The sequence below is a fragment of the Fulvia fulva genome, chromosome 3 (assembly GCF_020509005.1).
Source record: "Fulvia fulva chromosome 3, complete sequence".
In the NCBI taxonomy this organism is placed as follows: Eukaryota; Fungi; Ascomycota; class Dothideomycetes; order Mycosphaerellales; family Mycosphaerellaceae; genus Fulvia; species Fulvia fulva.
Window position 1 is genome coordinate 2,371,740 of NC_063014.1, and position 27,602 is coordinate 2,399,341.

At 48.7% G+C, this 27,602-nt stretch overlaps 3 protein-coding genes across 3 annotated transcripts; 1 reads left to right on the forward strand and 2 right to left on the reverse strand.

Annotated features, from left to right (window-relative positions):
• Positions 1-8,188: 8,188 nt before the first annotated feature.
• On the reverse strand, positions 8,189-9,687 carry CLAFUR5_08138 (uncharacterized protein; the record flags this gene model as incomplete). The annotated part of the gene is made up of 5 exons (XM_047907286.1): positions 8,189-8,277; positions 8,333-8,429; positions 8,483-8,545; positions 8,597-8,969; positions 9,440-9,687. Coding segments are annotated over 5 exons (870 nt in total), but the record flags the coding sequence as incomplete, so codon positions are not given.
• Positions 9,688-9,766: 79 nt separating this feature from the next.
• CLAFUR5_08139 (uncharacterized protein) lies at positions 9,767-10,123 on the reverse strand (the record flags this gene model as incomplete). The annotated part of the gene is made up of 1 exon (XM_047907287.1): positions 9,767-10,123. The coding sequence occupies one exon, from the start codon at positions 10,121-10,123 to the stop codon at positions 9,767-9,769; it is 357 nt and encodes a 118-aa protein (XP_047759221.1).
• Positions 10,124-14,252: 4,129 nt separating this feature from the next.
• On the forward strand, positions 14,253-16,094 carry CLAFUR5_08140 (Succinate-semialdehyde dehydrogenase [NADP(+)]; the record flags this gene model as incomplete). Its single annotated transcript, XM_047907288.1, has 7 exons — positions 14,253-14,276; positions 14,332-14,419; positions 14,468-14,853; positions 14,930-15,284; positions 15,335-15,835; positions 15,891-15,997; positions 16,053-16,094. 7 exons carry the CDS (start codon positions 14,253-14,255, stop codon positions 16,092-16,094), a joined length of 1,503 nt encoding a protein of 500 aa, XP_047760016.1.
• Between the last annotated feature and the right edge of the window lie 11,508 nt (positions 16,095-27,602).

Below are 27,602 nucleotides of genomic sequence, written 5' to 3' on the forward strand. Positions count from 1 at the left end.
GCAACATACCTTCAAGGTATTGTGAACACCTTCCAGAACCTCGCCCCGCACGCCGACGACAACCGCCGCCAGCACTTCTCCAAGAAGGTCAACGACCCAGACGAGTTCGACGGCAACAAGAGCAAGTTTGAGGCATTTGAGACACAGCTCACCATCAAGCTGTTGGCTAATGCCGACCACTTTCCGCAAGAGAAGGACAAAGTCACGTACGTCTTCTCCCTCCTTCGGGGAGACGCCGCGGCTCAGGTACAACACTACATCGACAACGCCACGCAGACTATCGGCTGCCCGGACGTCCTCACCTTGATGCAGGACCTCCGTGCTGCCTTTGGTGATCCAGACCGTAGAGCCACCGCCCAGAACGCCATCCACAACCTCCTCCAGAAGAACAAGAGCTTCGCCGAGTACCTCGCGGCCTTCAACCGCGACATCGGGTTCACCGGCTACAACGAAGAGACCAAGAAGAGCACTCTCCGCCGTGGTTTGTCAGCAGAGCTTCTTCGAGCCCTCGAGGACAAGGACGTTGGTGCTATGAGCTTCCGTGAGCTCGTCGAGACCTGCCAGCGCCTCGACTCCAACATGAAACACACCGCCTCTCTCCTCGCTTCCCGTTCTCAAGGTCGTCAGCCTCGTGGTCCCGGAAGCCACTTCGCTGCTCCACTAGGCGCCGCCGCTCCTACGGCTCTCCCTCCCGTCTCTGTAGGTGACGCTATGGATCTCAGCGCTGGTGCCGCCGTCCCTCGAGTCCAGGGCCTCGTTAACGGTAAGCTTACTCCCGAAGAGAAGCTTCGCCGTCGCCAGGCCGGACTCTGCACCTACTGCGGCGGTCCAGGCCACATCGCAGCTAACTGTCCGCAGCTCGCTGCCCGTAACGCCCGCAACCCGGTTCGCGGCGCTGTCGGCGCTATCGAGCCTGCTACTGCTGCTCCCGCTGAGCAGGAAAAAGCCTAGGTCTTCCTCATCGACGCGATGAAGACCAAGAACAACGTTTACCGAAAGTGAAGAGAGGAAAGAAGTTGAGGATCAATACAGCACAGCTAGACCTGTACGACGAGACGGGCAAGGACCACGCTTGCAAACCGTTCGTCACGAATGTAAATATCGGCTCAAAGAAACTCTCTTCTTCCAATCTCACTCTCATGGACACTGGCGCACTAGGCGAGTCTTTTATGGACTATAAACTCGCGACCTCTCTCAACCTCGAACCCCAGGAACTTAAGTACCCTCGCACCCTTGAACTCTTTGACGGCACGGAGACTACCACTGGTAAGATTACTCATGTTGTACACACGTCAATCACCCTCGGAGGCAAGCGTATGTCGATCACCAGCTTCCTTACGTCCCTACCGCATCAGAAGTTTATCCTCGGCCTCCCCTGGTTCAGACGACACCGACCTATCATCGACTGGACTTCCCTTACTGTCAGCTTCCCTCCAGAAGTTCCTCCGGCACCTCCGCCTTCTCCGCCGCCTCAGCGCGGTCCTGAGTATACCAAGATCTTCCAGGTGAACGCCGCTGCCTTCACCACTGCTGCTAAGCAGCCCAAAGCTCAAGTCTTCGCCGCCTCTCTCCGCGATATCGACATCGCCCTCGAGAAGCTCGACAAGAAGCGTACACCTACCGACCCTGCTACGAAGGTCCCTCCTTGGGCACACCACATCCTCCACGTATTCGATGCTAAAGCCGCAGACGAGCTGCCTCCTCATCGCCCTCACGACCACAAGATTGAGCTAGAAGAAGGTGCAGAGACACCGTTCGGACCGTTATATTCCATGTCCCGAGAAGAGCTTATCGTCCTCAAGAGATACCTCGAAGAGAACCTAAAGAAGGGGTTCATTCGAGCGAGCCGTTCCAGCGCTGGCAGTCCCGTCATGTTCGTCAAGAAGCCCGGCGGTGGTCTACGCTTCTGCGTAGACTACCGAGGCTTGAACGCTGTTACAAAGAAGAACCGCTACCCAATACCGTTGATTCAGGAGACGCTCGAGCGCCTCTCTAAGGCCAAGTACTTCACCAAGCTCGATGTCATCGCTGCGTTCAACAAGTTACGAATGGCAGAAGGACACGAGTATCTCACAGCCTTCCGTACTCGCTACGGGCTGTTCGAGTCGCTCGTTATGCCCTTCGGCGTTTGTAACGGGCCTAGTACCTTCCAGAACTTCATTAACGACATCCTTCAGGAGTTCCTCGATCAGTTCTGCACTGCCTACATCGACGACATCCTAGTCTACAGCGAGACCAAGGAGGAGCACCGCGAGCACGTCTGTAAGGTCCTTCAGAAGCTCGCAGACGCCGGCTTGCAGCTCGATATCGACAAGTGCGAGTTTGAGAAGACCGAAGTCAAGTTCCTTGGTTTGATCATTACCGCAGACGGCATCAAGATGGACCAAGAGAAGATCGACGCTATCGTCGAATGGGATGCTCCTACGAACGTCAAAGAGGTCCAGGGTTTCCTAGGCTTTGCCAACTTCTACCGCCGCTTCATCCACGCATTTTCGGGCGTGGTACGCCCTTTGACGAAGCTCACGCGCAAGGGTGAGAAGTTCGCCTGGACCGACGAATGCCAGGAGGCTTTTGACTTGCTCAAAGCGAAGTTTGTTGAGAACCCGCTTCTACAGCACTTCGATTTCGAACTGGAGACCCGTGTAGAGACCGACGCATCCGACGGCGTGGTGGGCGGTGTCCTGCTACAACGCCGCTCGCCTGAATCCCCCTGGTTACCTGTCGCCTTCCTCTCCAAGAAGTTGACCGCCACGGAGTGTAACTACGAGATCTACGACAAGGAGCTTCTCGCCATCGTCAAAGCTTTCGAAGAGTGGCGCCCCGAGCTCGAAGGCTCTGCTATGCCCGTCCAAGTAAGCTCCGACCATAAGAACCTCGTCTACTTTATGAAGAGCAAGCTGCTCAATCGTCGCCAGGCCCGCTGGAGCGAGTTCCTCTCCCGGTTCAACTTCGTGATCTCGTACACGCCCGGCAAGGCCAACTCGATGGCCGACGCCCTTACCCGCCGCCCTGGAGACTCTCCAGTTGATCGAAGAGGGGGCCGGCAAATCGCAGGGCAACAAGTCATCAAAGAGCACAACCTCTCTTCCGAGCTTCGAGAGTACCTATCGAACGGCCAGCCTACGCTCGCCGCTTCCTTTGCTACTCTCGTGCTCGCTCCTGCCTACCTTGACGAGAGTGACGATGAATCCGAGCCTGAAGAATACGCCTCGGACGCTGAGGACTTGAACGACGATGAAGAGGGCTCAGTAACGACCGACGGCTCATCCGAATCAGACTTTGAGGGGTTTGATAATGAGGAGCAGCCCGAAGGCATCATGGCACGAGTACGAACAGCGTACGATGCCGACATAGACGCCCAAGAGTTAGTTCAGGCCCTTAGATCTGGCGCGAGGACATTCCCGGGCTTCTCGCTGTCCGAGTGCGAGCTCCAGGAAGGTGTCGTCTACTTCCGTAAGAAGCTTTACGTACCGCAGCCCGAAGGCTCTAATATCCGAGCTGAGATTCTTCAAATCATCCACGACTCCGCCTCTGGGGGTCACCCAGGCGTAGCCAAGACCCACAAGCTCCTCGCTAGGTATTACTGGTGGCCGCATTCCTGGAAGGACGTCCGCCGCTACGTGCTGAACTGCGCTACTTGCCGAAGAGCCAAAGCTAACCGCCACCGTCCCCACGGTCTCTTGCACCCTCTCCCGGCTCCTGATCGTCCGTGGAAGCACATCACTATGGACTTTATCACCGATCTTCCTCACGGCAAGACCTTCAGCGGCGTGAAAGCAAAGGCCCTTCTAGTGATCGTGGACCGTCACTCCAAGGACCGGTACATGATCCCGTGCTGGAGCATGACCGCAAAGGAGACTGCTCGCTTGTTCTACGAATTCGTCTGGCGCTTTCAAGGCCTCCCGGATAGCATCACCTCTGACAGAGGCACCCAGTTCATCTCGCACTTCTGGAAGCGTCTGTGTGCTATCCTAGGCATCAAGCATAACCTCTCGACCAGTTTTCAGCCACAGACCGACGGCCAGACCGAAATTACGAACGCTATCCTCGAGCAGGTCCTTCGTTGCTTCGTCGACTACCACCAGAAGGATTGGCCTCAGCATATCCCTGCGGTAGAGTTCGCTACTCGTAACTGGGACTCGGAGACTACTGGCTACTCTCCCTTCTATACTACGAGAGGTTACCACCCTCGTACAGGCATGGAACCAGAAGAACCTCTCCCGCCTACCGAAGACGCAAACGAGCAAGCAGCAGACGAGTTCGCTACTATGCTCTCACAGATCCATGAAGAAGTTCACGACGAGATGGTGTACGCACAAGCAATCTACGAGGATCAAGCCAATCGTCGTCGCCAGCCAGCTCCCGACTACCAAGTAGGCGGTATGGTCTACCTCAACTCCAAGAACATCAAGACAGACCGCCCCTCCAAGAAGCTGAACTGGAAGAACCTAGGTCCTTTTGAGATCACCGAGGGTATCAGTTCACACGCCTACCGTCTAGCTCTTCCTGCGAACATAAAGATCCACGACGTCTTCCATCCCGTACGCCTTCGGCCGTCGGCTGAGGACCCATTCCCGAACCAAAACCAAGACATGCCAGGTCCTCCCGATGAAGTAGAAGTCGACGAGCCTGTTAACCTACCTTCTGACGACTATGCCGTCCGCAAGATCCGGGGAATCCGCGTAGAGCCCAACGACGTTGAAGGACTACCGCCGATCAAGTATGAAGTCGAATGGCAAGGTTGCCCTGAGTGGGATACCTCATGGGAACCTATCCAACATATCATCTTCAATCGTCAAGCAATCGAAGAATACCACGCCCGCGCAGACGGCCCAGAAGTCAACATCGGCAGGCTCTTCGAATCTGAGCTTTTCGACGGGGCTTACCAATGGTGTATCGACCATGACATCAGGCCTAGGCCTGGTACTGAAGCTGAACATCCTCGATATGTGGAACTACTACGGCTTCGTAGGAACTCAGCTTTGTTCGGGGGGGCTACTGTCATGGTCTCCCCACAGAGTGTACAGAAGGTGGGGACAGAAGAGTCTCAGAGCGCTCAGAAGTCGTCAAGAAGTGACAGTCCAGGTTGGTGTGTGAACGCCAAGAATCACATGCCCCGCAACATTCACTACGGGACCCAGCCCTCCAGATTCACCCCTCTACCAAACCTTGAAGCACGTGGAAGACTCGGATCGTAGGGCAGGTTGGAATAAGGTTTTGAGCAAAGCTGCTGAGCGCGGCTTCGCACGGGTTAGCCCTGTTGATGCGGGGACACGCACTCGCGAGGGTCGCGTATAAATATCTGGCCTTCCCCAGGCCTCTCTTGCTTTCTTCGTCTTTTGTTTTGTGTAGCAATCATACCATGCCCTTTTGCATCTGCACTTCGCACCTGCATTCTCGCTTTCACCCTTATATCTCATAGGCCAGGCTCTCGCCCTAATACTAAAGAACCTTATATCAACTTGAAAGGCACTATAGACGAACTTGTAGCAGACTACTATTATAAGAACCCTCGCGCTCTAGGACCTCTACGCGGATAGTAAGCACTAGAGCCTAATACAACCGAGCTAATAGACTCGGCGGACAGTACTAGCGATACTAATAACGACGCGACCGTTACCGCCGACGCTAAGCACTAGTCACGATATAACCTAAGGCGTGCTAAGGCATAATAAACAGTCACTTTGTTTCTACGATCTACGCCTAGGACTTACTACCGCTAGTAACGTCGCTTTACTCGTAGCTTAGGCTCGTCTATAGTCGTATCTTTATATATACCGGAGTTTTAGATTATAGAGTTAGATAGATATACCCTTTAGAGCGTTACTTATTTTGAATTAATAGATACCGCCTCGTAGGCGCTTAAGGCGATTTAAGAAGGGGGTGGTGTTACGGTACAGCCCTACGGCCTACGGCCTTCGGGTCACGTGACTTTGTGAATATGACGTAACGCCTCGGCTCGGCGAACGTCGCGCTTATCTTCGATACGCGCCTTAGCTAGAACTTCTCTTCTCCGTAGAACTTATTCGATTACTTAGCTACGACACTCTTTTACCTACTAAGAGTAGCCTAGACCCGTATTAGTAGGTAGCCTCTAGTAAGAGGTTGTTATAAATAGTACGATTTTAAGAGCGGGTAGAAGTTTAGAACGATATAGCTTCTTTAGATAAGTCTTATAGCGTTCGAAAGCGCTAATACTACTTATTAATTCTACGTTCGCTACTATATATATATAGTATTATAGTATTACGATACGATAGGATCAAAATATTGAAGCTACTATATTACTCTAAGGTAGAGAAAGTCGCAATTCTAGGCTTTAGAAACCCCTAGGATTTTACCTCTAAGGTATCTACTTAATCTACCTTCTAAACGCCTATCTCTTAACCGGCGGCTATAGAACGCTAGTATAAACACCTAGTGCACTCGGCTTTCCCGGTCCGCTGAATCGCGAGTTTTCTAAAAAAAAAATCAGAAAATAAGATATAACTTCGTAGTATAGCTAGATACGAGAATATAAATTTCTAGAAATATAGAACTAATATAGATCTATCGATAATTTGAGTTTCGTGATATTAAATACACTATAGTAGGAGTTATAGCTATATATACAAAAGTTTGTCGTAAATTATTGACGTCGATAAGCGCTAAGACTTTGCTATTTTTTACTCTTAGGAAAATAGACTCTTAGTATAACTATAGCATTTTAAGGCACGTATTTCGATAACGTATAAGTAGGCGAGCATTTTAGTATATATATTACTATATATAAGCGCTTCGTTATTGCCTAATATACTGTTTTGTTTAAAACGTCGCGGTTTAACGCGACGATCGAGGAAGCCGAGTGCACTAGGTGTTTATGCTAGCGTTCTAGCAACTCGGAAAGGACACTAACACCTACGACACGAGCAGATTAAAGCGACAGTATTATATTGCTAAGCTATAGTATATGGATCTACCTGCTAATAGTGCCGTTCGAAGCCGTAGTAGTAACACAGACTTGTGGCGACGCGGCAAGACGAAAAGGACAGGGCCTAACAATCATCTACTGGACTGGCGCCGCTGTCGACTACCTTGGGGTAGACTTACTCCAGCTCACCGAACGGCAGATTCACGCCATCGAGTATGGCTCAAAGACGGAGGTGTTGACATCGTACTCGTACATTGCGCTGATGTGAGTGCCAAGGGCTTGGGTAGTTGGTCTCCGGCTGACTGTCAATCTAGTTGGGGCTTGAAGGCTTGCATGCTCTTCTTCTACAATCGGCTAACTTTCGGCCTGACGCAACAGGTCTTCGTCAAGGTGCTCGGGGTTGCGTATTTTCTTACTTACCTCGCGATTCCAGACTACCTTCTAAGAGCACCGCGGCGGCAGAAAGAACGACATCTGGGACTTCTGGAGGCTCTTCAGGTAGCAAAGCGAAAGGCTTGCTCAAGTTCTTTCGAAGGGTTGATACGGTGGAGCTGGCCAACGCATCGAACAAGACAGAGACTACAGGCACAGTCACTGAGTACTCCGCGGATGGTAACTTGAAAACGCAACAAGAAGCCAATGGCGACATCGATGACAACGCCGGCCATGAATGCATGCTACAGAAGTCTGGAAAAGCAGCGACACCGCCTCAAACCCGCGATCAGATCGACCTCGAGAGTGGTCTTCCGCACCCCGGTATGCGAGTGGACTCTGCAGTCACACCACTTCCTGTCGAAGAGGGCGATGACAAGATTGGTGCCATGCGAGAGCCCCCAGTATCGAGACCACAGCGAGTCTTCAGGAAATCGATTGGAGAAGAGCTCGGCAGCATCAAGGGACTTCCACATCCCGGCACCCGAATACCAACACCCGGCGTCCGAGAAGACAAGCCGGAGTCATTCATACCAGACGTGCCCTCGCCGCGTGTGCTGACGCCCTGGCCGGAAAATCAACGATTCAGTCCTTGGGGCTATGACGCCGGGCTTACGAATATGGACTCATTGGCTAGTGACAGCAGTAAGAGTCGGACACCACAACGAGCAGAATGTACCAGAAATGGTTGTGAACAGACATGGATACGGCGTGGCACTACAGCACAACTGGAAACGGGGGAAATGGTTGTACCAAGATCACGACTTGAAAGACTGATGTGAGACTGCAGGTTCTTGTTTCAAGGATACCAGTTTGTACAATTCTCGTTCCACAGGTATACATACACAAGCTGAGCCTATCACAACTCGGCTCCACTACCTCGAGATGTAGAGCCTCAGCCCTCGTCTTCTGAATATGGTAAATCGCCTCAAGGACTATTTCACGAACGTCAGCAGACATGCTACCAGAAGAGGACACGAATTGACTCACCATATCCAACGAAGACCTTTGGATTCTCGGTGGCCGGGAAGTGCCCAAGCCCTTTCATGGCTTGATGCTTGGCTCCGGGGATCTTGTCACACGTCTCCTGCGACATTGCCGGGGTATTGGACCAGTCGTAAAAGACACTTTTGGGCTCACCATGTACACTGGACAGACCTTGGTGTCGATCCCCGCCATACGTGAGCGTCCGTCCCAGCCGCCCTGCCAAACTAGTCAGTCGGATACATCAGAACCTTCTGCCGCTCAACTCACGAAATAGAAGTCCAAGTCTCCATGGAAAATACCATATGCCTCAGCCGAGTACATGTGCCAGATGAGCTGACGGTTCTTGAGCGGTGCAGTCGGCGACATCATGCCGTAGATCCACTCCGGATTGAAGAGAGACTGGTTGACGTATGGCGACTTGTCGTTGAACTGACGGTCCATATTGAGGTAGTCGCTTCCTTGCAATGCGATCGTACCAACACATCCAACCTCTTTGGCGCGGACAGCGCAAGCCAGCGAGATCTGGCCAGCCATCGAAGCACCGCAGACAATTGGCTTGTTCAAGTTGAGTTTCTTGATCATGGCCGCAATGCACGCGACATACGAGTCCTTGGTATTGATGTGAGTTCCGGACCAGTATCTGCATTGCCACTTAGCAAACCAGCGACCCCAGGGAAACGATGGAGAAACAATAGCCCTCATAAGGAAAACTCCTCCCATGCGCCGGCAAATCAAACGCAACCATTCTACACCTCCTCCTCATCCTCTCATCATTCAGCACCCCATGATACTGCCTACTATCACTCCCCGCGGTGTTGGATTCAGCCGTCGCTACCCGTACGAGGCTAGGAGGGCGTTGGGAATTCACTATCGATTTAGAGTTTGCTAGCTCGTTCTTTGGCATTCACTTACATTCTATGATCGCGCAAGCAGCTAAGCACTTACGCAATCACTGACGTGTACATCTTGGCGCAGGTGTATATAGGAGCACGCTCATTCACTTGTAGATAACATCAACACAAGCAATCCTTTGAAATTCACTGCAACACGCCGTATGCAAAAACACAATGCCCTGTTCACCCTCTCCCGCCATCTCATAGAAGACCTTACCGTCCCCAGATCGGTCCGGCGTTAATGTAGACGTACCTCCCAACGATATGGTCCTCGTCCACCTCGGATTCGGAGTCGGCGGGGGTCTCGCCGGCGTGGGCGTCGTGGATGAGTTCGAGGACGCGGCGCCAGATGTGCGTCCAGTGGGCGAAGGAGACTTGGTCGCCTTGGATTTCGATTCCTTCTTGTTTGATGTCCATGCCGAACATGCCTGGGTTTTTGGAGTCAGCGAGGGATGTCCTTGGCATTGGTGCGTCTGATTGCTGAAGTGGTGATTTGGTGAGTATGTAGAGATGGGAAATGCAACTAATACATACCCCAGTAGGACTAATATGGCATAACAGGAGTCTGCTTCGTAAACTCCTGCCATTGTTCCGGCAGGGCAGAGAGCACGAAGAGACAATCTTTCGTTGAGCCGGAGTGGATGCCGGTTTTCTTGTCCCGAACAGTGACGAGAATAGCATTATCCGGATCACCAGCCTTGATTCCAAAAGTCGCTGGAGCAGTAATCGCTCTCGTATCAGTGAAAGCGTTCGACTGTGGGTCCTGGTTGGCAAGCTTTGACGCCGTTGGCAAAGCATCAGCGAGTGCTGCCGGAAGGTCTGAGAATGCGTGTGCCATTATCGTATTCGGTTGCTCGATTCCGTTACTGGTCTTCTGACGTTTCGATAATCTAGGAGGCATTTCGAGCAGAGCGAAAGAGGCTACAACCTATATATGCTGTGCGACAACAAGGTGCTCTAATCTGACCAGATGGGAATAAGCAAAGAGCAGTCTCAAGGATGTGAGAGCGTCAGGCGGTACGTATCGACCACATTTATACCTGTCAAATGCGATCCATCCTGATCCTACTGTGGTCCATTGTTGCCATTCGTTGGCAGACCTTGTCCTTCGAGCTTTCCCTCATCCTGCAAAGTTTTGGGATTCCAAGAGAATGGTGGGGTCTGCGGGGGATTGCTATATGCTTTTTAAGATACAGCCATTGAGGCCGCGCACACACCTCGATACTTCCGTTCCCCCCAGATCGCCGCCTTCCCCCCAGCAATAACCGACGATATATAATATACGTAGCACAGCGTATTTGCGCCTATATCGTATGCTTGGCATCATTATCACTTCGCTACAAGGAGCATATTAGAATGAGGCTGAGAAAAGGTGTTGTTGCTGCTATCTACTCAGGGCCCATTGGCTTCTGCCCTGCAGCCCTGTATCCACGCGCTATATATGCTGGTTCATACTGATCAAGCTGTCGTTGCTGCTGCTAGATGTAATAGGCCTGTTGTTGCTGTTGCTAATGTTGATACTTACCTAGCCATTGCTACGACTGTTAGAAGTGCTGTTACTGGACGACACTATGGTGTAGAGGCCTCACCGGCTGAGTCGATGGATACACTATCCGTTGCTGCTATGACTGCTGTAATTGGTGTTATTATAGCGTAACCTGTCGACGGTGTTGCTTAGCTAATATTGCTTACTGTCGATAGTAGTCAGCCTATAATCTTGCTCGCTCCTCCTTAGTATATTGTCGCTGCTGCTTACGAGCCTCCATCTTAGCGAGTCGTTAGCGTAGCACATCGACCTCACTTGGCTACTTCGGCGGAGCTGGTTATAAGGACTCCTGCCGAAGGTCGTAGCACTCGTATCTAGCAGCGTGACAGGCAGGACCACATGCTCGATTGTCTCGTTAGCAAGGGCATTGCTAAGTACGGCATTGGCTACTCTTATAGCTACAATTAGGTACTGTCTTCTTCAATTGAGTAAGTGACACTCTAGGCTTAAGAACGAAGGCAGTAGTCGTTACTATAGCCGGCTTCGCTCTCTTAATAGCAGCCTTATTCAAGTCGTCTAATTCACGAGTAGTGAGTGCTCGCTTCGTCGAATACAACGTTGCACCACCTGTCATAGGCTTGCGGTTGCCAAAGTAGATGTCAGGCTCTCGTATTCGAGGTAGTAGCTACACCTTCTCAAGTAGCCTTATCTTGTCGAACTCAACGAACCAATAGAGGTCGAAGCGCTATAGCAGTAGCTTCGCAGATCATCGTCCATTCACCTCAAGAAGCTTCATAATATCATGAACGTATAGCTAGCCTAGAGTCTTAGTAGTGTAGTCGTTGCACTAACACTGCTTACAGCCGTAGCTATACGTAGAGTGCTTGATCTCATTACTAGCATCGTCAACCCTATAGTCATTATAGAGCAATGCTTCTACGCGCTTATGAAGCTTAAGCACTTCGAGCAGTGCGTAGTCACTAATATAGCGAGTTACGCTCTGCTAGAAGTGACCGGTTAACACCTTATAACAACGCTTACGGTTATCAGCGAGTTCACTACGTCGACGGTCGTAGCCTTAGTTCCACCAATTCAGCAACGACTCGAAGAGTATGAAGATATCGTAGCGGCTGCTGTGGTTGAGCCACTCCTTAATGCGGCCGTGACATACTTCAACTCGTGATGTTGTCTTCTCGCCGAAGTGCTTGATCTCGTTTGTCCAGTAATAGACAATACGTGTCTTGAAGCGCTACTAGTTGACGTGTAAGTACTGCTTAAACATTAGATACACTATATCGAGCTTCGTAACGTTGCTATTAAACTCGTCTTCAGACTGACTCCGTACGGTGTAAGTGAATAGCTTCAAGAATTGAGCAGTAGATAGACTATCCGTCTAACAGCCGTCTTGCCTAACCTGTCCGAATTCACCTCTCTCCTTCCGCACACGTGTAAGGATGTCTTGCTATAGATGCCAATCGCACACAATATTCGTGCTTTCTGGAAAGACCTCGTCGACGGCGAATATGAGTGCCTCTTCACGGTCAGTACCGAAGACCGTAGGCATTGGACAACTAGTCTGTTCAAGGCCCTTACGAAGAGAGCGTAGCAATTCGACAAAGTGTGACTTGTTAGGCTTAGGTCGAATCAAGCTAACGCCCAGCTCGATTGTATCGTTCATAGGACTAGCAGATACAATGTCAACAAGCTCTATATTATATAGGTTTGTACTGTAGGTTGAGTCAATACAGATCGTATGCGGCGTATTCTTGAAGGCTTTAAGGCTCTTCGGATGAAGGGCTATTATGCTTCGAATTGAGCCTGTCTCGGAGTCCGTGTAGATGTCATAATATATAGACTCACTGTTGAGCAGATTGACCATCCTCTCTGCTTGATTATGCTCACGCCGAGCGTTGATATTACGAGCCTAAGTAATGTTGTGAATGTCGTAAGGCTTCAGAACACACGCCCCCTGAAATAGGCCATAATCTTCGCTGTCGACATACGTGTTTTCTGAAGGCGTTCAAGCTCCTCTAAGAACGTAGCAGTCCTTGAACGTTGGCGGTGTATAACAAGCGCTATTACATCGTCCGGCTTATGATCGTGTCGACAGTGTTTAGGCTTGTTCGAATGCCGTATCTCCCACTCCCCTTTAGGCTCATCTGGCATAGCAGCAACAGCGTAGAAGTAGAAAGGGCAACTACATCGCTTGGACTTCTTCTTCGCCTTGTTCTTATCGGTCTTAGCAAAGCCAGCATAGCAACACACTACCTTGTAGCGATACCGCTGTCCAGCACGGTTGCAATCCTTGGAGCCCTTCGGATCTGGTCTGTATTCGAAGCCCTCCTCTTTTCCAAACGCGTGGTAGTAATCGGTCAATTCCTTCTCGCTGGAGAACGTGTCTTCTCGCGGCATAGGACCATCTGGCACCGGCTTCATAATGAACGCGTGCTTCTGAGGCCGTGGTGATACAGAGCGTGTCGAATATTGAGGTCGTATGAAGGTGTGAGAGGTGATAGACCGCGTTCTTCGACGCCCACGCGCATCTGAGTCGGAGCGGTCAAAAAGGTGTTTCTGGCAGCACAGGCGGTTCGGCGGCGGCGGTGAGGTCGATAGCAGGTGGCTGTGATGCTAACAACACCGTCTCGTAATCGTCCATGTCGCTATTGAGGTGGTAGTGTTGCAATGGATGAGATTAGGCTTGAGAAAGTGCGAAAAATGAGGTCCTGGGAGGGCGGATTTCGAGATCACCTCCCAGTGCCGCTGCGAGCCCACAACAACCTAACAACGCGATTAGACGCGATAACATTAGCTTGAATTGATGCGATATTGAATGCCATTTGATACAGGAGCCTAGATGGCTATATCTGAAGTGTGGGTATTGCTGGGGGGAAGGCGGCGATCTGGGGGGAACGGAAGTATCGAGGGCGCACACAAGACCACCACAGCGTCAGTCGTGCAGGCTGCAGGAACAATTGGTCGATCACGGTTCGCGGCTCGCTCCTAACAGCTCAACGGGGTCAGTACTCGGATCGTATCATTGTCACTCGCAAGAGGGATTGGCAGAGCTCTGCCATCCAAGCAGAAGTTCATCATCTTGCTGCGAGTGGCAGTTGAAGTGCTCAGCACGGGTCGTCGTCGACACAGGCTGCTCATCATTCAAGAGGTGGTGTTGGCTAGTCCATGGCTGTTGCGGGTACGGACAGCCGGAGCAACACGCTAATAGCAGGTCTCGCCTCATGGCGGCAATGCCAGAATTATTCCCGGCTACAGTGGTGTTCATGGTTGCCAATTTGACGTATGAGGTCCAGCAAGCAGTGGGGCGTCATCTCAGACCCCGCTCTCACGTTGGCCGCAGGCCGCTCGGTCAGGTAGACCTAAGCGGGCTGTAGCTCGAGCGATATTGTCATGACGCAGACTTCTGCTTGACTTTCACACATTTGTGCACTGTTTCATTGTGAGAAAATCCATTTTCAATCTGGCGAGAGCATCGAAGAGAAGAAAGACTGTTGCAAATAACGGAACAGACACAGCAAAGACAGGCACAATGGCACAGAATCTTCCTTTCAAGGTAACGCAAGATCGGAGCTTTGGGCTAGCTTGAACAATACTCACATCGTTGGTAGTTGAACAACCCAGAGCTGTTCCGTGACAAGGCAACAGTGGGCGAAACCCTCATTGAAGCCAAGTCCGGCAAGCGATTCGATGTCGTCGGTATGTAACTCCACTTCGCAGTTAATGGCGATGCTGATGCATGATCAGATCCTGGCAATGGCAAGGTGTGGGCTACCGCACCCGATATGGGTCCAGACGACGTCGACAACGCCCTCCAAACCGCACACAACGCCTTCCAGGAGTACAGGAAAGTCAACCCTCGACAGCGTGCCAAGTGGATGCTGGAATGGGATCGACTGATCCGCGAAAACCGTGACGACCTGGCCCAGATTGTGACCTACGAGTGTGGCAAGCCATTGTTCGAGTCGCAAGGAGAGCTGGACTATGCTCTGGGTTTTACATGGTGGTTCGCAGGCGAGGCTGAGAGAGTGCAAGGAACAGTCCAGACACCGGCAGCGCCTGGCCGACGTGTGTTCACCGTCAAGCAGCCGATTGGTGTTGCTGTCGCTCTGGTGCCATGGAACTTCCCCATTGTGAGTCAACGTGAAGGGCAGAAGGCATCGTCCGTCTGAAGTGGTGCTCGGGTATGGCTAACACCCTTCTGTTTAGGCTATGATCCTGCGAAAAGCTGGTGCTGCTCTTGCTGCCGGATGCACGATGATCGTCAAGCCATCGCCTGAAACTCCATTCTCCGTTGGTGCTCTGGCACACCTTGCTGAGAAGGCCGGCTTTCCAAAGGGTGTATTCAGCGTCCTGCCGACCAGTCTCGGTACCACTCCAGCACTTAGCGAGGCTCTTATCCGGCATCCATTGACCAAGAAGGTCACCTTCACTGGCAGCACACGCGTCGGCAAGCTGGTTGCAAAGCTCTGCTCGGATGGCCTCAAGAAGTGCACGCTCGAGCTGGGTGGAAACTGCCCCTTCCTCGTCTTCGATGATGCAGACCTCGAACAAGCCGCAACTCGTAAGTGACTGCATCGCCTCTTGTCCACCCAATATGCTGATCTTTCTAAGAACTCCTGGCTCTCAAATGGCGCCACGCCGGTCAAGCCTGTATCACCGCCAACCGCGTCTTCGTCCAAAAGGGCGTATACGACAAGTTTGCCGAGATGCTCGCAACGAAGACGAAAGAGATAGTAGTTGGCCACGGTGCAGACAAGAAGACCACAATGGGTCCAGTGACAACAGACCGCAGCATCAGCAAGGCCGAGGCACAAGTGGAGGATGCTACCAAGCAGGGTGGAAAGGTCATCCTCGGAGGCAAGAAGTTGATGGGCACACCAGGATACGATGGATACTTCTTCGAGCCAACGCTGATTACCGGCGCAACGGACAAGATGCAGATTGCGCAGGAAGAGACTTTCGCGCCCGTCATGGCTCTGTTCGAGTTTGACACCGAGGAGGAGGCTGTGAAGAGGGCCAATGATACCAGTATGGGTCTGGCCAGCTACTTCTTCACTAAGAATGTTGACAGGACATGGCGGTTGTTGGAGAACTTGGAGGCTGGCATGATCGGTTCGTGTCCATGGCTTGGAGGTGCACGGGAAATTTGGCTAACGCGTATATGTAGGCATGAACACGGGCAACTCGTCAGCAGCAGAGACGCCATTCGGTGGCATCAAGGAGTCTGGGTATGGCAAGGAGTCTGGAAAGGATGTCGCCGTGGCGGAGTACATGGTGAGTCGCTTGCTTCGGGATCGCGTGGTTGTGGCCGTGCTGACATGTCGTCCAGATGACCAAGACTGGTACTCTGACCTTATCCGACCACTACTAGGCGGGTCGCAAGGTCGCAAACATATAGACGACGAGGCTAACAATGTTGATGGAAAGTGTCTTGTCGTGATGAAAGTCGAGCTTGCCTTGTCAAAGTCGCCAACATGTCCGCTCCGTCAGTTGCCGCACTTGGTCTATTCTTTTGGACATAAGGGTCGGGACGATTTGGACCCTGCCTCACCAAATTAGTTAGTAACTTGATCTTGATAGACCCAGTATCTCTTTTTGACCTTACCGTCGCTGACCTTATAATAAAGCCTTAATATTTGCTATATAGGCCATTCTAAGGTGTTACTATCTAGCGTAGTAATTAGCGTATCTACTGTCGCGATCCGAGCGTATATATAGGCAACATCCTATCATTAAAACTTGAGGCCACGTACGCTAAGAATCAGGTGACTGATTAGTCACCTACAGCCTCTTTAAGAGCAACACTTGTCCATTCTAGATAGATATATACAATACATAACCTGCTTTTAAAACACCCTATATAAGCCCGTATAATAACTTCCTACACTTCTAACGTAATAGTTATAAGCCCGGTTAGCGCTTACTAACATTCGCTACGACAAGGAAGCCCTAAAGTAGAGTTTATATCGTTATAGCACTACTACTATAACTAGTACAGTAGTATCCCCTAGGCCTAGTAAACCCGCGTAGAACTTTTACTAGCCTATAACCTATTTTATAGTTATAGCTACTACCGAGACGCCGGTAACTACCGGTGCCCTACCTTAGGGTACCGTAGTTCTAAAGAGCTATAACTAATAGGACAAGTTTGACCGTTAGCTAGAGCTCTACGTGAGTCTTTAAATGTCTAGAAGTATATAGATCCTTACTAACTAAGTAACGAGCTAATAGAGCCTACTGACTTAACGTTTAAGGAAATCTAATAAGCGTATACGGTAGGAGACGCTACATTAAGAGACCTTATTAAGCTACGATAAATAGACGTAGACCAAAGGTAACGGATATACGGCATCTTTACTACTACGCGATTAAAGCTTATTACCTACCTTATCCGTACGACGATAGAGCTAGGGTAAGAGCTAATATACGGCTAGAACACCCTTAGAGCGAAATACTAGGCTCTTAAGGATCAGTATAGTCTAGACGATATACTACGTAAGCGGTAGCTTACGCTTAAGCTATCTAGGCTTTAGAAGGCTAGCGTACGTAGAATCGATAACTAGTACTTAGACTAGTTAGTTTTATAGACTAAGATGCTTAAGTATAACTACGCCGAGTACGACGACCTTAGTAGACACTTCCTACTTACTATTTAGTAGAAGTAGGCTCTAGCCTACGGTGCTCTATATAACGAGTAGAAGCGTAATAAAATGTTACTATAAAAGCTTACTAAGCGTTACCTCGAATAGATACGCGACACCGTACTAGTAATAACTAACGGTCGATTAGTCTTCGTAACCTTCTCCGGAGAAACCTTAGTAGAAGTAGAGGATGAAACAGCACCTATAGGTACTAGTTAAAAGGAGGGTGACCGTAGTAGTAGCCGTAGTAATTACCGTAGTAACAGCCGTAGTAATAAGGGTCGTAGTAGTAGCCGCGGCGATAAGAATAAAGACAAGGATAATAATAGGCTAAGCGGCTACTAGAACATTACCGGCGAGCCTAAGGACACCTATTATAAGGGCCTGTTCTTATACGATGTGATCAACCCCGATAAGCGCCTAGTAAAGGATTAGCGCTTAGAGTAGTAGAAGAAGTACTAGAAAAACTTCATTAACTACTACTTAAGCGACGACGGCGAGCGTCTACTTAGCGTATTGAATCGTAATAATCGTAAGGACTAGGAACGTGACAAGGCTATTACTAATGCGAAGAAGGCATTACTAAGCGATAAGGGCTTTATTAGCCTTACTGTTCTTTCTAGCTTAATTAGTAAGTTGAGCGTTAACTTTAGGGATTGCTAGGTATATAATAACTGTTTAGACACTTATATAATAAATCATTATGACTAGGAGGGTATAGAGTTTATTATGGAGCGCCTTACCACCTTAGAAATCTAGGCTAGAACAACTACCTTTCTAATTATAGCGTTAGGGCGTATTTATATATTAATTAGGGGCCAATTATTCACCTTACTAGATATGGCTTACTGCCTAGGCTTTTATATAAACGTCATCTTATATATACGTATAGAAACGGCCGGACTCTAGTAGCACGGACGTAGCAATTCAATGTGGTATAACGATACTAAATTGATAGACCTATACCGCCCTACTAGTATAATCCCTTTCTTTAAGGTGGTCACACTACCTAAGTCACCTATTATTTACTAATAGCCTATAAAAGAGGGCCTAGTACTATCGAAGGTTACTAAAAAGATACGTAACGCGTACTTTATTAGTACTATTAGTAGGGGTATAAACATCGGCGATAAACCTACTAATAGCGTAGTATTACTAACTGCTTAAGAGGATAGTGACCGTACCGTTCTCGTAGTTATAAATAGTACTAGGGGTACTTAAGGTGTAGCTACGTCTAGTAGGACCCCTATTAAATACCGAAAGCTCTCTAGCCGCTAGTAGTATCAAATCTTTAGTTATATTAGCGCTGAACGTATTAAGTAGATAGATAGATAGATAGATATTTCATTAAGCTGTTGTAGTGCCCTTTGGCCTATACAGCTATGCTATCTTGTTTTTGTATGTATAGAGGGGAAACCGTGTTGGTGAAAACCCCTCCTCCTTCCCGCCTGTCTTTTCCTCCTCGTTGTCGTCTTAAATTTCCCTTGTTAGGGGTACGCTAGTGTTATGGGCCTGCCCTAATGACTACCCTATCTGCAACCCCCCTCGCTTCCGCCTCTTGTCTATCCACTCCTCCGTCTCGCTCGCGAGGCTAAACTGCTGGAGGTATCCCTGCTATAGTATCCACCGAGAGATTCGGCGAATGTTGCCTTTGTCCCTAATAATTGACTTGTAGTCTCTCCTTCCCGCTTGGTGCCTCCAATTTCCCCTGCCTCTCGCCTACTGCGGGCATCGTAGTAGCATATGTTCTGGGTTTTGCGATAGGTAGCCACACTAGCAGGCTGGGCTATAGATGTCTAGTGCGCGTCTCCTGAACAGGTAGGCCCTTAATCCAATGTGTTCGGACCTGATTTAGATCGCTATACTTGCTTCGGCCCTTGTCAGGTCCCTATATAGCTAGTAATTGTGTCTCTGGAAGGCTCGGAGCGCTATCGGGCCTGTTGTCTTAGGGGGCTTCCTTTTCCAGTCCTGCTCCCATAGGCAGCTCGCTATCTGTTCCGCTAGGTTTTGGGTCTTAGCCTTGCTCCCGCCGGCCTGGCGAGTCCTACGCTCCTCCTCCTTTCGTGCTAGCCATTCGGTGCTTGTCTGTACGGCCGTAAAGGTAGTAAGGTCATCCTCTTTTTGGCTTGTCCTATATCCTGCCCCTCTCCGGTAGCGGCTTTCTATCTTATTCTTTGCCTCCTAGATCGTGGTTTGTGCTAGGTAACCTGTCGTCTTTGCCGCGTATTGAATTCTCATTCCCCGGATGTACTGGCCGATTGGTGGTATTCCTGTCTCCATTTCTACCGTGCTTGTTGACGTTGTCTTGTATACGCCTAGTACCCTACGTAGGTTGCCTGCCTATGTCCTGTTTAGGGGTTGCTCTATCCGTTTCGGGATCGGCTTGCCTACGCCTCCTGTTCCCTAAATCTGTGCCCCGTATAACATAGCTGGTCTGACGATCGCCTTATACATTACTCTTGCCTTGTCGAATGTTGCTCCCTATATAGATGCCGTAAGCCTCTTTATCGAGGCTTCATTGACTTGCGCTCGACTCTAGGCTTTCTTAATCTGTACATTCTAGCTTAGCTTCGGGTCGAGCCAGATCCCTAGTACTCGTAGCTCCGCTGATAGCTTGGTCTCGTAGCCTTGGATTCTTACCGCCGCCTTTATATTATAGTGTGTTCTCGCTTTACTGAAGTGTATAAGTTGGTACTTTTCAGGGGCGAACCGGGCACCATGCTTCTTTGCCCACTCCTCGCATTTCTTGTGCCTATCTTTAAGGAGGCGACAGTTCTCTTCTGTCGAGTCTGACTAGGCTAGGATGTTTGTATCGTCTACGAACCCCGATGCTAAGGTTTGCGGAGAGGTGAGTAGGGGGATTAGATCCGACATAAATATCAGAAACAGGATAGGGGAGAGAGTAGATCCCTAAGGTATTCCAGTCTCTGCCTTCACCGGGTCGGACGTGTACCTTCCTAGGACTAGGTATGTCGTCCGTTCCTAGAGAAAGGAGAAGACGAACGACGTTGCCTACTAGGGGATGCCTTTCTACTGTAGGATATGTATTAGCCTTTAGTGTAAGACGTTGTCGAAGGCCCCTACGATGTCGAGGGATAGTAAGGACGCCGCTCGGTTCCTGCCGTAGTGCCAGAGGGTCTGGATTTGCTCCGTAATTAGCTCCATTGCTGTTAGTGTCGATCGCTAGCTTCTTCCCCCCATCTATGTTACTGGGAGTACGTGGTTGTCCTCGGCAAGCTACGTAAGTCTCTAGGCTACTATCTTTTCTAGGACCTTCCCTATCGTATTTAGAAGTGCTATTAGTCTGTACGACTTGGGCTGAGTATAGTCTTCCTTCTGTGGCTTGCGTAGCACTACTGTCATAGACTCTCTGTACGGCTTCGGGTGATACCCTAGCCGTAGGCACGCGGTAAATAGGTTTGTAAGGCTCGGCGCGATCTCTTCTCTATACTCTTTTAGCAGTACGTTTGGTATCCTGTCTAGGCCTAGGGCTTTTCGTCCCTTTAGCTTACTTATGACTCCTGTTACTGTGTTAGAGCTAACCGCCTAATCTATGTCTAGGGGTTCCGGGTATGTGCTCGGGTCGATGTCCGTAAGGTCTGCCTCTACTTGCGTCGAAAAGAAATGGTCGGCTAACGCTTTTGCCTTGCCCCGGGGCGTAGCCTGGGCAATCCCTTCGCGGTCTACGATTAGGGGGAAGTAAGGGGCTTGTTGCTCTTCAGGTAGTCGTGCCTATTTAGCAAGTCTCTACATCTGTTCCGGGTTTTCTGTAACGAGCCCGATCGTCGCTCTCTAGTCCTATAGCTTATCGCGTCTTATCTATGCCTTCTTCTCTTGTGTCGCGTGGCAGTATTGCTCCTACGTCTCTTAGGTGTGCTCCTTCGTCCACTGTCGCCTTGCCCTTCTAGCCTCCCTTACCTTCGTAGAGCATTCAGGGGTCTAGAAGGCCTTCTGCTACGTTAAGGGCCGGAGTAACGGCGTGTATTGTTCCGCTGCTTACTATATGACCGAGGTAATCTGTTCCGCTACTTGATCTAGCTGAGCTGTCGTCTCGAGTTCTCTATACTATGGTAGGTTCGCTATTAGGAAGCCTCTTATGTCGTCCTAGCGTGCCTTCTTCTAGTTACGGCGTGGTTCGTTTGCTAGCTCCTCTATCGCCTTCACCCCTAGCGTCGTTTGGATAGGGATATAGTCTGAGGAGGCTTCTAGCGCGTAGTTCGGTCGGCATTAGACTAGTCTCTCTTTAAGTTCTCGTGATAGAAAGCATAGGTCGATCGTACTTGCACTAGTACGGGCCTTCCACGTCTCTGTTCCCTTTGGTGTTACTAAGGCCATTCCGTAGCGTGCGGTTATGTCTAGTAGCTTCCCCCCTAGAAATGCGTACGGGGGAGTGAATTCGAGTCCCTACTATAGGTGGTGGAGGTTGAAGTCGCCGAGGAGTACTTGCTTCGTGTCTTAGCTTAGGGTCCGCTCTAGGTGGGCGAGGGTTCCTAGTTCCCTACTCGTCCGACCCCGCGGTAGCGGGTTATAAACGTTATAGATCTAGATAGGGCCTTGTGTCGTGTCGATCTGGATTGATGTTATGTCTCCTAGGTTGCCCTGCTACGGTAGTATAACCTTCTACGACTCAAGGTCTATAGTCTTGCTTACGTATATATATGTCCTCGGGATGACGCCTCGTTAGCCCGCGATTACGGTATAGTATCTCCGGTCATTACAAGTGGCTAGGAGTCCTACGTAGGGGTTGATCTATAGTTCCTATACCGCAATAACGTGGTGCCGTAGCGGGTCTAGCTCTTGTAGAAAGTGGCGCTGGACCTTGTCCCTACTTTTGTTTACGTTGTACTATACGATAGTGATGTCGTCGTATAGTATCATTCGTTATCCGTGAGGTCTATTTCCGTGCTGACCTACTGTGTCTCCTGAGCCTGTATCTCGCTGTCCGGCTAGCCCTAGGGCCGCTAGGGCGCCCTAAAGATTCGCATTTGGCCTAGTTCGTTAGCTGCCCGGTTAAGGTGTCGAGGCCTACCGGGAGGTGGATGCGTTTACGGTTAGGTTCCCTTGTTCGTCTCTTCTGCCCTCTTCCTTTTGCTCGGCTCGAAGCCCTTGTACACGGTAGGTCCCTCCTGTTATCGTTAGCAAGGAAGGAATCGTATTTAGTAAGCTAGCTACGAGATAAGGTGACAAGTCTTAACCGCGCTTTCCTACTCATCTAGTACCACCGTATAGCCTCGTTTCGAGAGGTTAGCCCGGAGCAAAAGCTTCCCTCTACGCCCTCCCTCTCTATTTGCTCCTTAAGCCAACATCCACCTCTATAGGCCTGAGCCCTTTAGTGCTCTCTATTGACCGACATGCGCATCCGTCCTCTCGGGCTGTACAGACAGTATTAGCCGTCGCTACCAGTATATACCACGCCCTAGGTTTTGACGCCCTTCGCGTTACCGTAGCCTATCTCTAGAAAGCGGCCGTCTATGCCTCGTAGGTTTGCTCGGGGCATACACCACGCCGGGCAGCGTACTCCTTACGTTTCTACCTACTAACCAATATGAAGTTCCTTATCACCCTGCCCTCGATCCTCCCCGATCATAGAACTAATCCACTTGCATTGTACGTCTTTTCCCCGTCCTAATAGCCGTCTTTTCCTTGCTTAGGCTATCGTCTTTTCCTCGTCGCAATCTACTATATCAGACTAGATGCGTTGTGTAGCGGGACAGGCAGTGCCTTAGGCAAAACCCTCGTTCCTATACCGGGTATTTAACAGGCCCTTATAGGCTTCGTCGCGTGTCTACCTACCCACCGTATTGCCCGCTAGCAAATACCAGATTGTTTCGTAGTCCGCTCGACGCCGTTGTATAGTCCGCTCAGTTGTTGTTCTGTAGTCCGCTCGTCTAATGTTCGTCGCTTAGCCCGCTCGGTTTACGGTCTCCGGAGGTGAAAATTCTGCACTTATACTAGAGGTGTCCTGTCGAGCGTATAGGCCACGGTTCCGCGCCCTTCTTACACGTAGAAAGAAGAGGGACTCGCTCCCGACACAAGTACACGCTCGTCGGATAGTTTTTATACCCGTTTTGCTAGTAGTCCTCTGTTCGCCGCGGCTTCGCCTACGCTACGCGCCCGTCGCGCCTACGACGCTCTAGCGTGAGAATACTTGGCTCTCTCGTAGCTAGACGAGAGGTTCGTAGCCGACACTACGTACAGGTGATTCTCGTCGTCGACCGAACGTATTAAGTAGTTACCGCTTAGAGTTAAGGGGGTGATTATTAACGATAGTCTAAGCGTACCCCTTACTATATATTATAGAGTATATAGGCTTAGTAAAGCTTATAAGGTGTATAATCGGTCTTAACCTATTAGGGTAATAACTCTATACCGCTATATAGCTATAGACTTAGTTAAATTCACTATCGCCTATAACGGTAATAGGTACCTCGTCTACTTCTACGATCTAGATACCTATAGACACTTCTAGTTTACTATTAAGAACAGGGATTAGTAATCGGTGTTAGCTTACTTTAATAGCCTACTAAGCTTTATTGACTTTATTAGTCATAGGTTCGTATACTTCTATAGCGATAACGAGCCCGCTATTAGAAAGGTATTTTGCTTAGTCATTAATAACAACAAGATTAAATAGTACGTAACCGCGGAATACGCGCCTACGTAGGACCTAGTAGAAAGAGCTAGAGCTCTGATCATTACTATAAGTAGAACTATTCGTATCTACGTACGATTACCGGAAAAGCTTTAGCTAGAATATACTATAGTAGCGGTATACATCCTCTAGCGATCCCCTATCTAGTTAAAGGGCTAGAAGACCCTATTCGAATTAGTAATAGGACGAATTCCGAACGTAGGTCATATAGTAGTATATAGCTCCCTTATATACGTATTTATCTATAGACTAGATTAGCCTAGTAAGAGCGAGAAACTCTAAGAGAGAGCGCTAATAGGCTACGTTATAGGATACGACTCTACTAATATCTACCGCGTATAGGACCTATTAAAAGATAGGGTTATACGAGTTAAGGACGTCCTCTTCGATAAGACTACGTTCTATAACCTATTACGCCTAATAGTAGGGTATACGACCCCTATCGAGAACATCGTAATAGCGGAACCGGCTAAAGAGCCTAAATAATACTACGACCTATATATCGCTTATTACGAGTAAGACATAGTATAGGCCGAGGGGGTAGAAGAATAGGCTTAATAGCCGTATACCTAATAACCTCGAGACGTCTACTAAAAGCTCCTTAGGTAAGAACTATACTAGCCGTAACACCGCGAGTTAGCAATATATAACTAAAAAGACCGGCAAATCGAGTACGTAACAGATCACGTGACTCAAGACAATATATAGTAGTTAGTATATAATACTACTAACTACTACGACACCCTATAGTAGTAGATAATAGATGCCCTTACCGTAGAAGACCGTAAGGAGATTATAGGTAATACGGACCCTAATCGCGAGCTATATCTATTTATATTTATACTACTAGAAGACGCGTTAATAAATAACGCGTCTAATATACTACTCTCCCCCCTAGAGCTAGAGCTCTATATACTAGAGGAGTCTAAGTATATAGTTATAGAGAATAGAAACCGCCTACGAACGGCCTACTTCTACTATATACTATACTAGATTATAGTCGCTAATATAATTATCGGCTAGATATCCGGTATACGACCTAGAATACGCGCCTATCGCGATAAGAGCGATCGAAGCCCTATACGAAGAGGTAATAGCCCTCTAAGGCGTATTAATACTACTACCTCTATATACCGCGATAACCTTCCGCCCGAACCTTCTAACTACCGAGCCGCTATAAAATACCGCTTCTCCTAATAGTGGATTGAAGCTATAACTAAGGAGTTTACTAAAGCCCTAGTAACAGGCACATTTAGATAGGTAACAAAGGAAGAGAAGGATTAGGATACTTAGTAAGAGGAGGGACTTTAGCTACTACTACCGCTTAAGTAGGTATATAAATACAAACTAGACGAGTACGGTATACTAAAGAGCTCTAAGGCTAGGCTATACGTAAGAGGCGATTTATAAGGAACACACTTAGACATATACGCCGCTATACTACTAGTAAGTATGTTCCGCCTCTACTATACTATAGCCGCGAGCTTCGACCTAGAAGCCGAACAATTCGATATTATTAACGCCTTCCTAAACTCGGACCTACTATATACTATATATCTATAACCACCTCCTAGAATCGACAGGCCATCCTATAGACACGCCCTTAAGCTAGTTAAGGCCCTCTACGGTCTAAAGGAGTCCCCTTTATTATAGTATAACTCCCTAACCGAGACGCTAGCCTCCCTTAGACTAGTACCCCTATCGGACTCCGAATATATCTACTATAATAAGAAGGTTATATTCTTCTTTTACGTTAACGACCTAGTTATACTCTACTACCGTAAGTGTAAGGCCTATACTACTAACATTAAGTAGCGGCTACTTACTAAGTACGAGATATACGAGCTCGGTGATCTCTCCTAATTCCTAGGAATTAAGGTTACGCGCGATAGAAACAAGCGCTTACTATAGCTCTCTTAAGAAGACTACATTAAGAAGCTAGCCGCCAAATTTAGTATATCTACAAATGTACGTAAAACGACAGTACTAGTAGATTAACACCTTAATTAGACCGTTCTAGAGGGTTATTAACCCACCTCTATCGCTATCCTTACGTACTAACAACGTATAGGATCCCTTAACTTCGCTACTATATATACGCGGCCTAATATCGCCTTTTCCTTATCTATACTATCGTAGTATCTAACTAAGCTAACTAAGACATACCTTAAGCTTATAGATTAGTACTTACGCTATCTCCTAGAGACTAAGAACCTCTGCCTTATATATAGCGCTAGCAAACATATCACTAGCCTTTATAGCTAACTAGAGCACCTCGGTAGTAACTACGAGTTCTTTAGAGTATTAGACGCGTTCTACGGTATAAATAATAATAGGACTAGCTTAAATAGCTAGGTCTTTATACTGTTCGGTAGACTAGTAGATTATAAGGCATCTAAACAAATTACTATTACTAAGTCCTTAATAGAGGCTAAGCTACTCGGGCTTTCGTAAGCCGCCTTAGAGCTTATATAGTAGGAACGAGTCTTTACTAAGATACACCTTTAGTTCAATTAGCGTACCTACTTATACTACGATAACACGTAGACTATCCGCCTTGTTAACTAATAAGGGCAAAAGCTTAATACGAAGCTACGCTACGTTAATATCTACTACTACTAGCTCCGATAGCGAGACTAGCGCGGAGACATTAAGATCAAGTATCTTAGTACTAACGACATGCCTATAGACGGGCTGACTAAGCTACTTCTACTATAGAAGCATAAGCACTTCGTTAAGCTGCTTAATATAGCTAAGGAAGGCGTAGACCAACGCACCTTAGTGCCCTCTATAGCCGTATTAGGAGGTAACGGGCTAATAGACGCCTAAGAAGCCCGTAGTAGCGGCCTTACCTTATCTCGAAACGAATACCAAACGGCTTTATCTTTACGGACACCTCTCTAGAAGCGCTAGTAGGCGCAAAACACGGCTACTAGTAGCTACTAATACTATAGACGATAACGAAGCTAGGGCAAAGTATCTACTATTCACCGGTACGGCCCTAGTACTATTATTAATAGGTATTTCTCGGACTCCTATTAGCTAATAGCGTAAGGGCGAGAAACACCCCTGTTACTAGTAGTAGCGTACGCGCGCGATAAAAGTAGCGCGTCTAATTAGAAAGCGAGAAACGCCTCTAACTTACTACTAGTAATAATACTACTACCTTATCACTATATTATCCGCTACTTTCGTACCTTACATATAGCACATACTTGCCTAAAACAAAAAGGTGTTACTACCCTAAGGTAATGACCTTTAAAAGTATAGAAAGTAAGGTACCCTAAAGGTGCCTTTTTAACTTTCCGATACCGTTGCTCCGGTATTACCTATTAGAGCCCTATTACACTTTATATAGTACAAGCTCTGTCGTAGACAGCCTAGTGCATTACGCTACTAACTAGTATCTTATACTCCCTAGGGGTAGAGCGAGCTCTCTTACTATTCGCCGGAGCGAAATAACTTAGTATAGAGTAATTATCGGACAATTTAATAAGTTAAGCGGACGACAATATATGTTTAAGTATACGATAGGACTAAGGCTACCCCTAGATTAAACTTAGGACCTCTAATGTTTGCCGGTAGG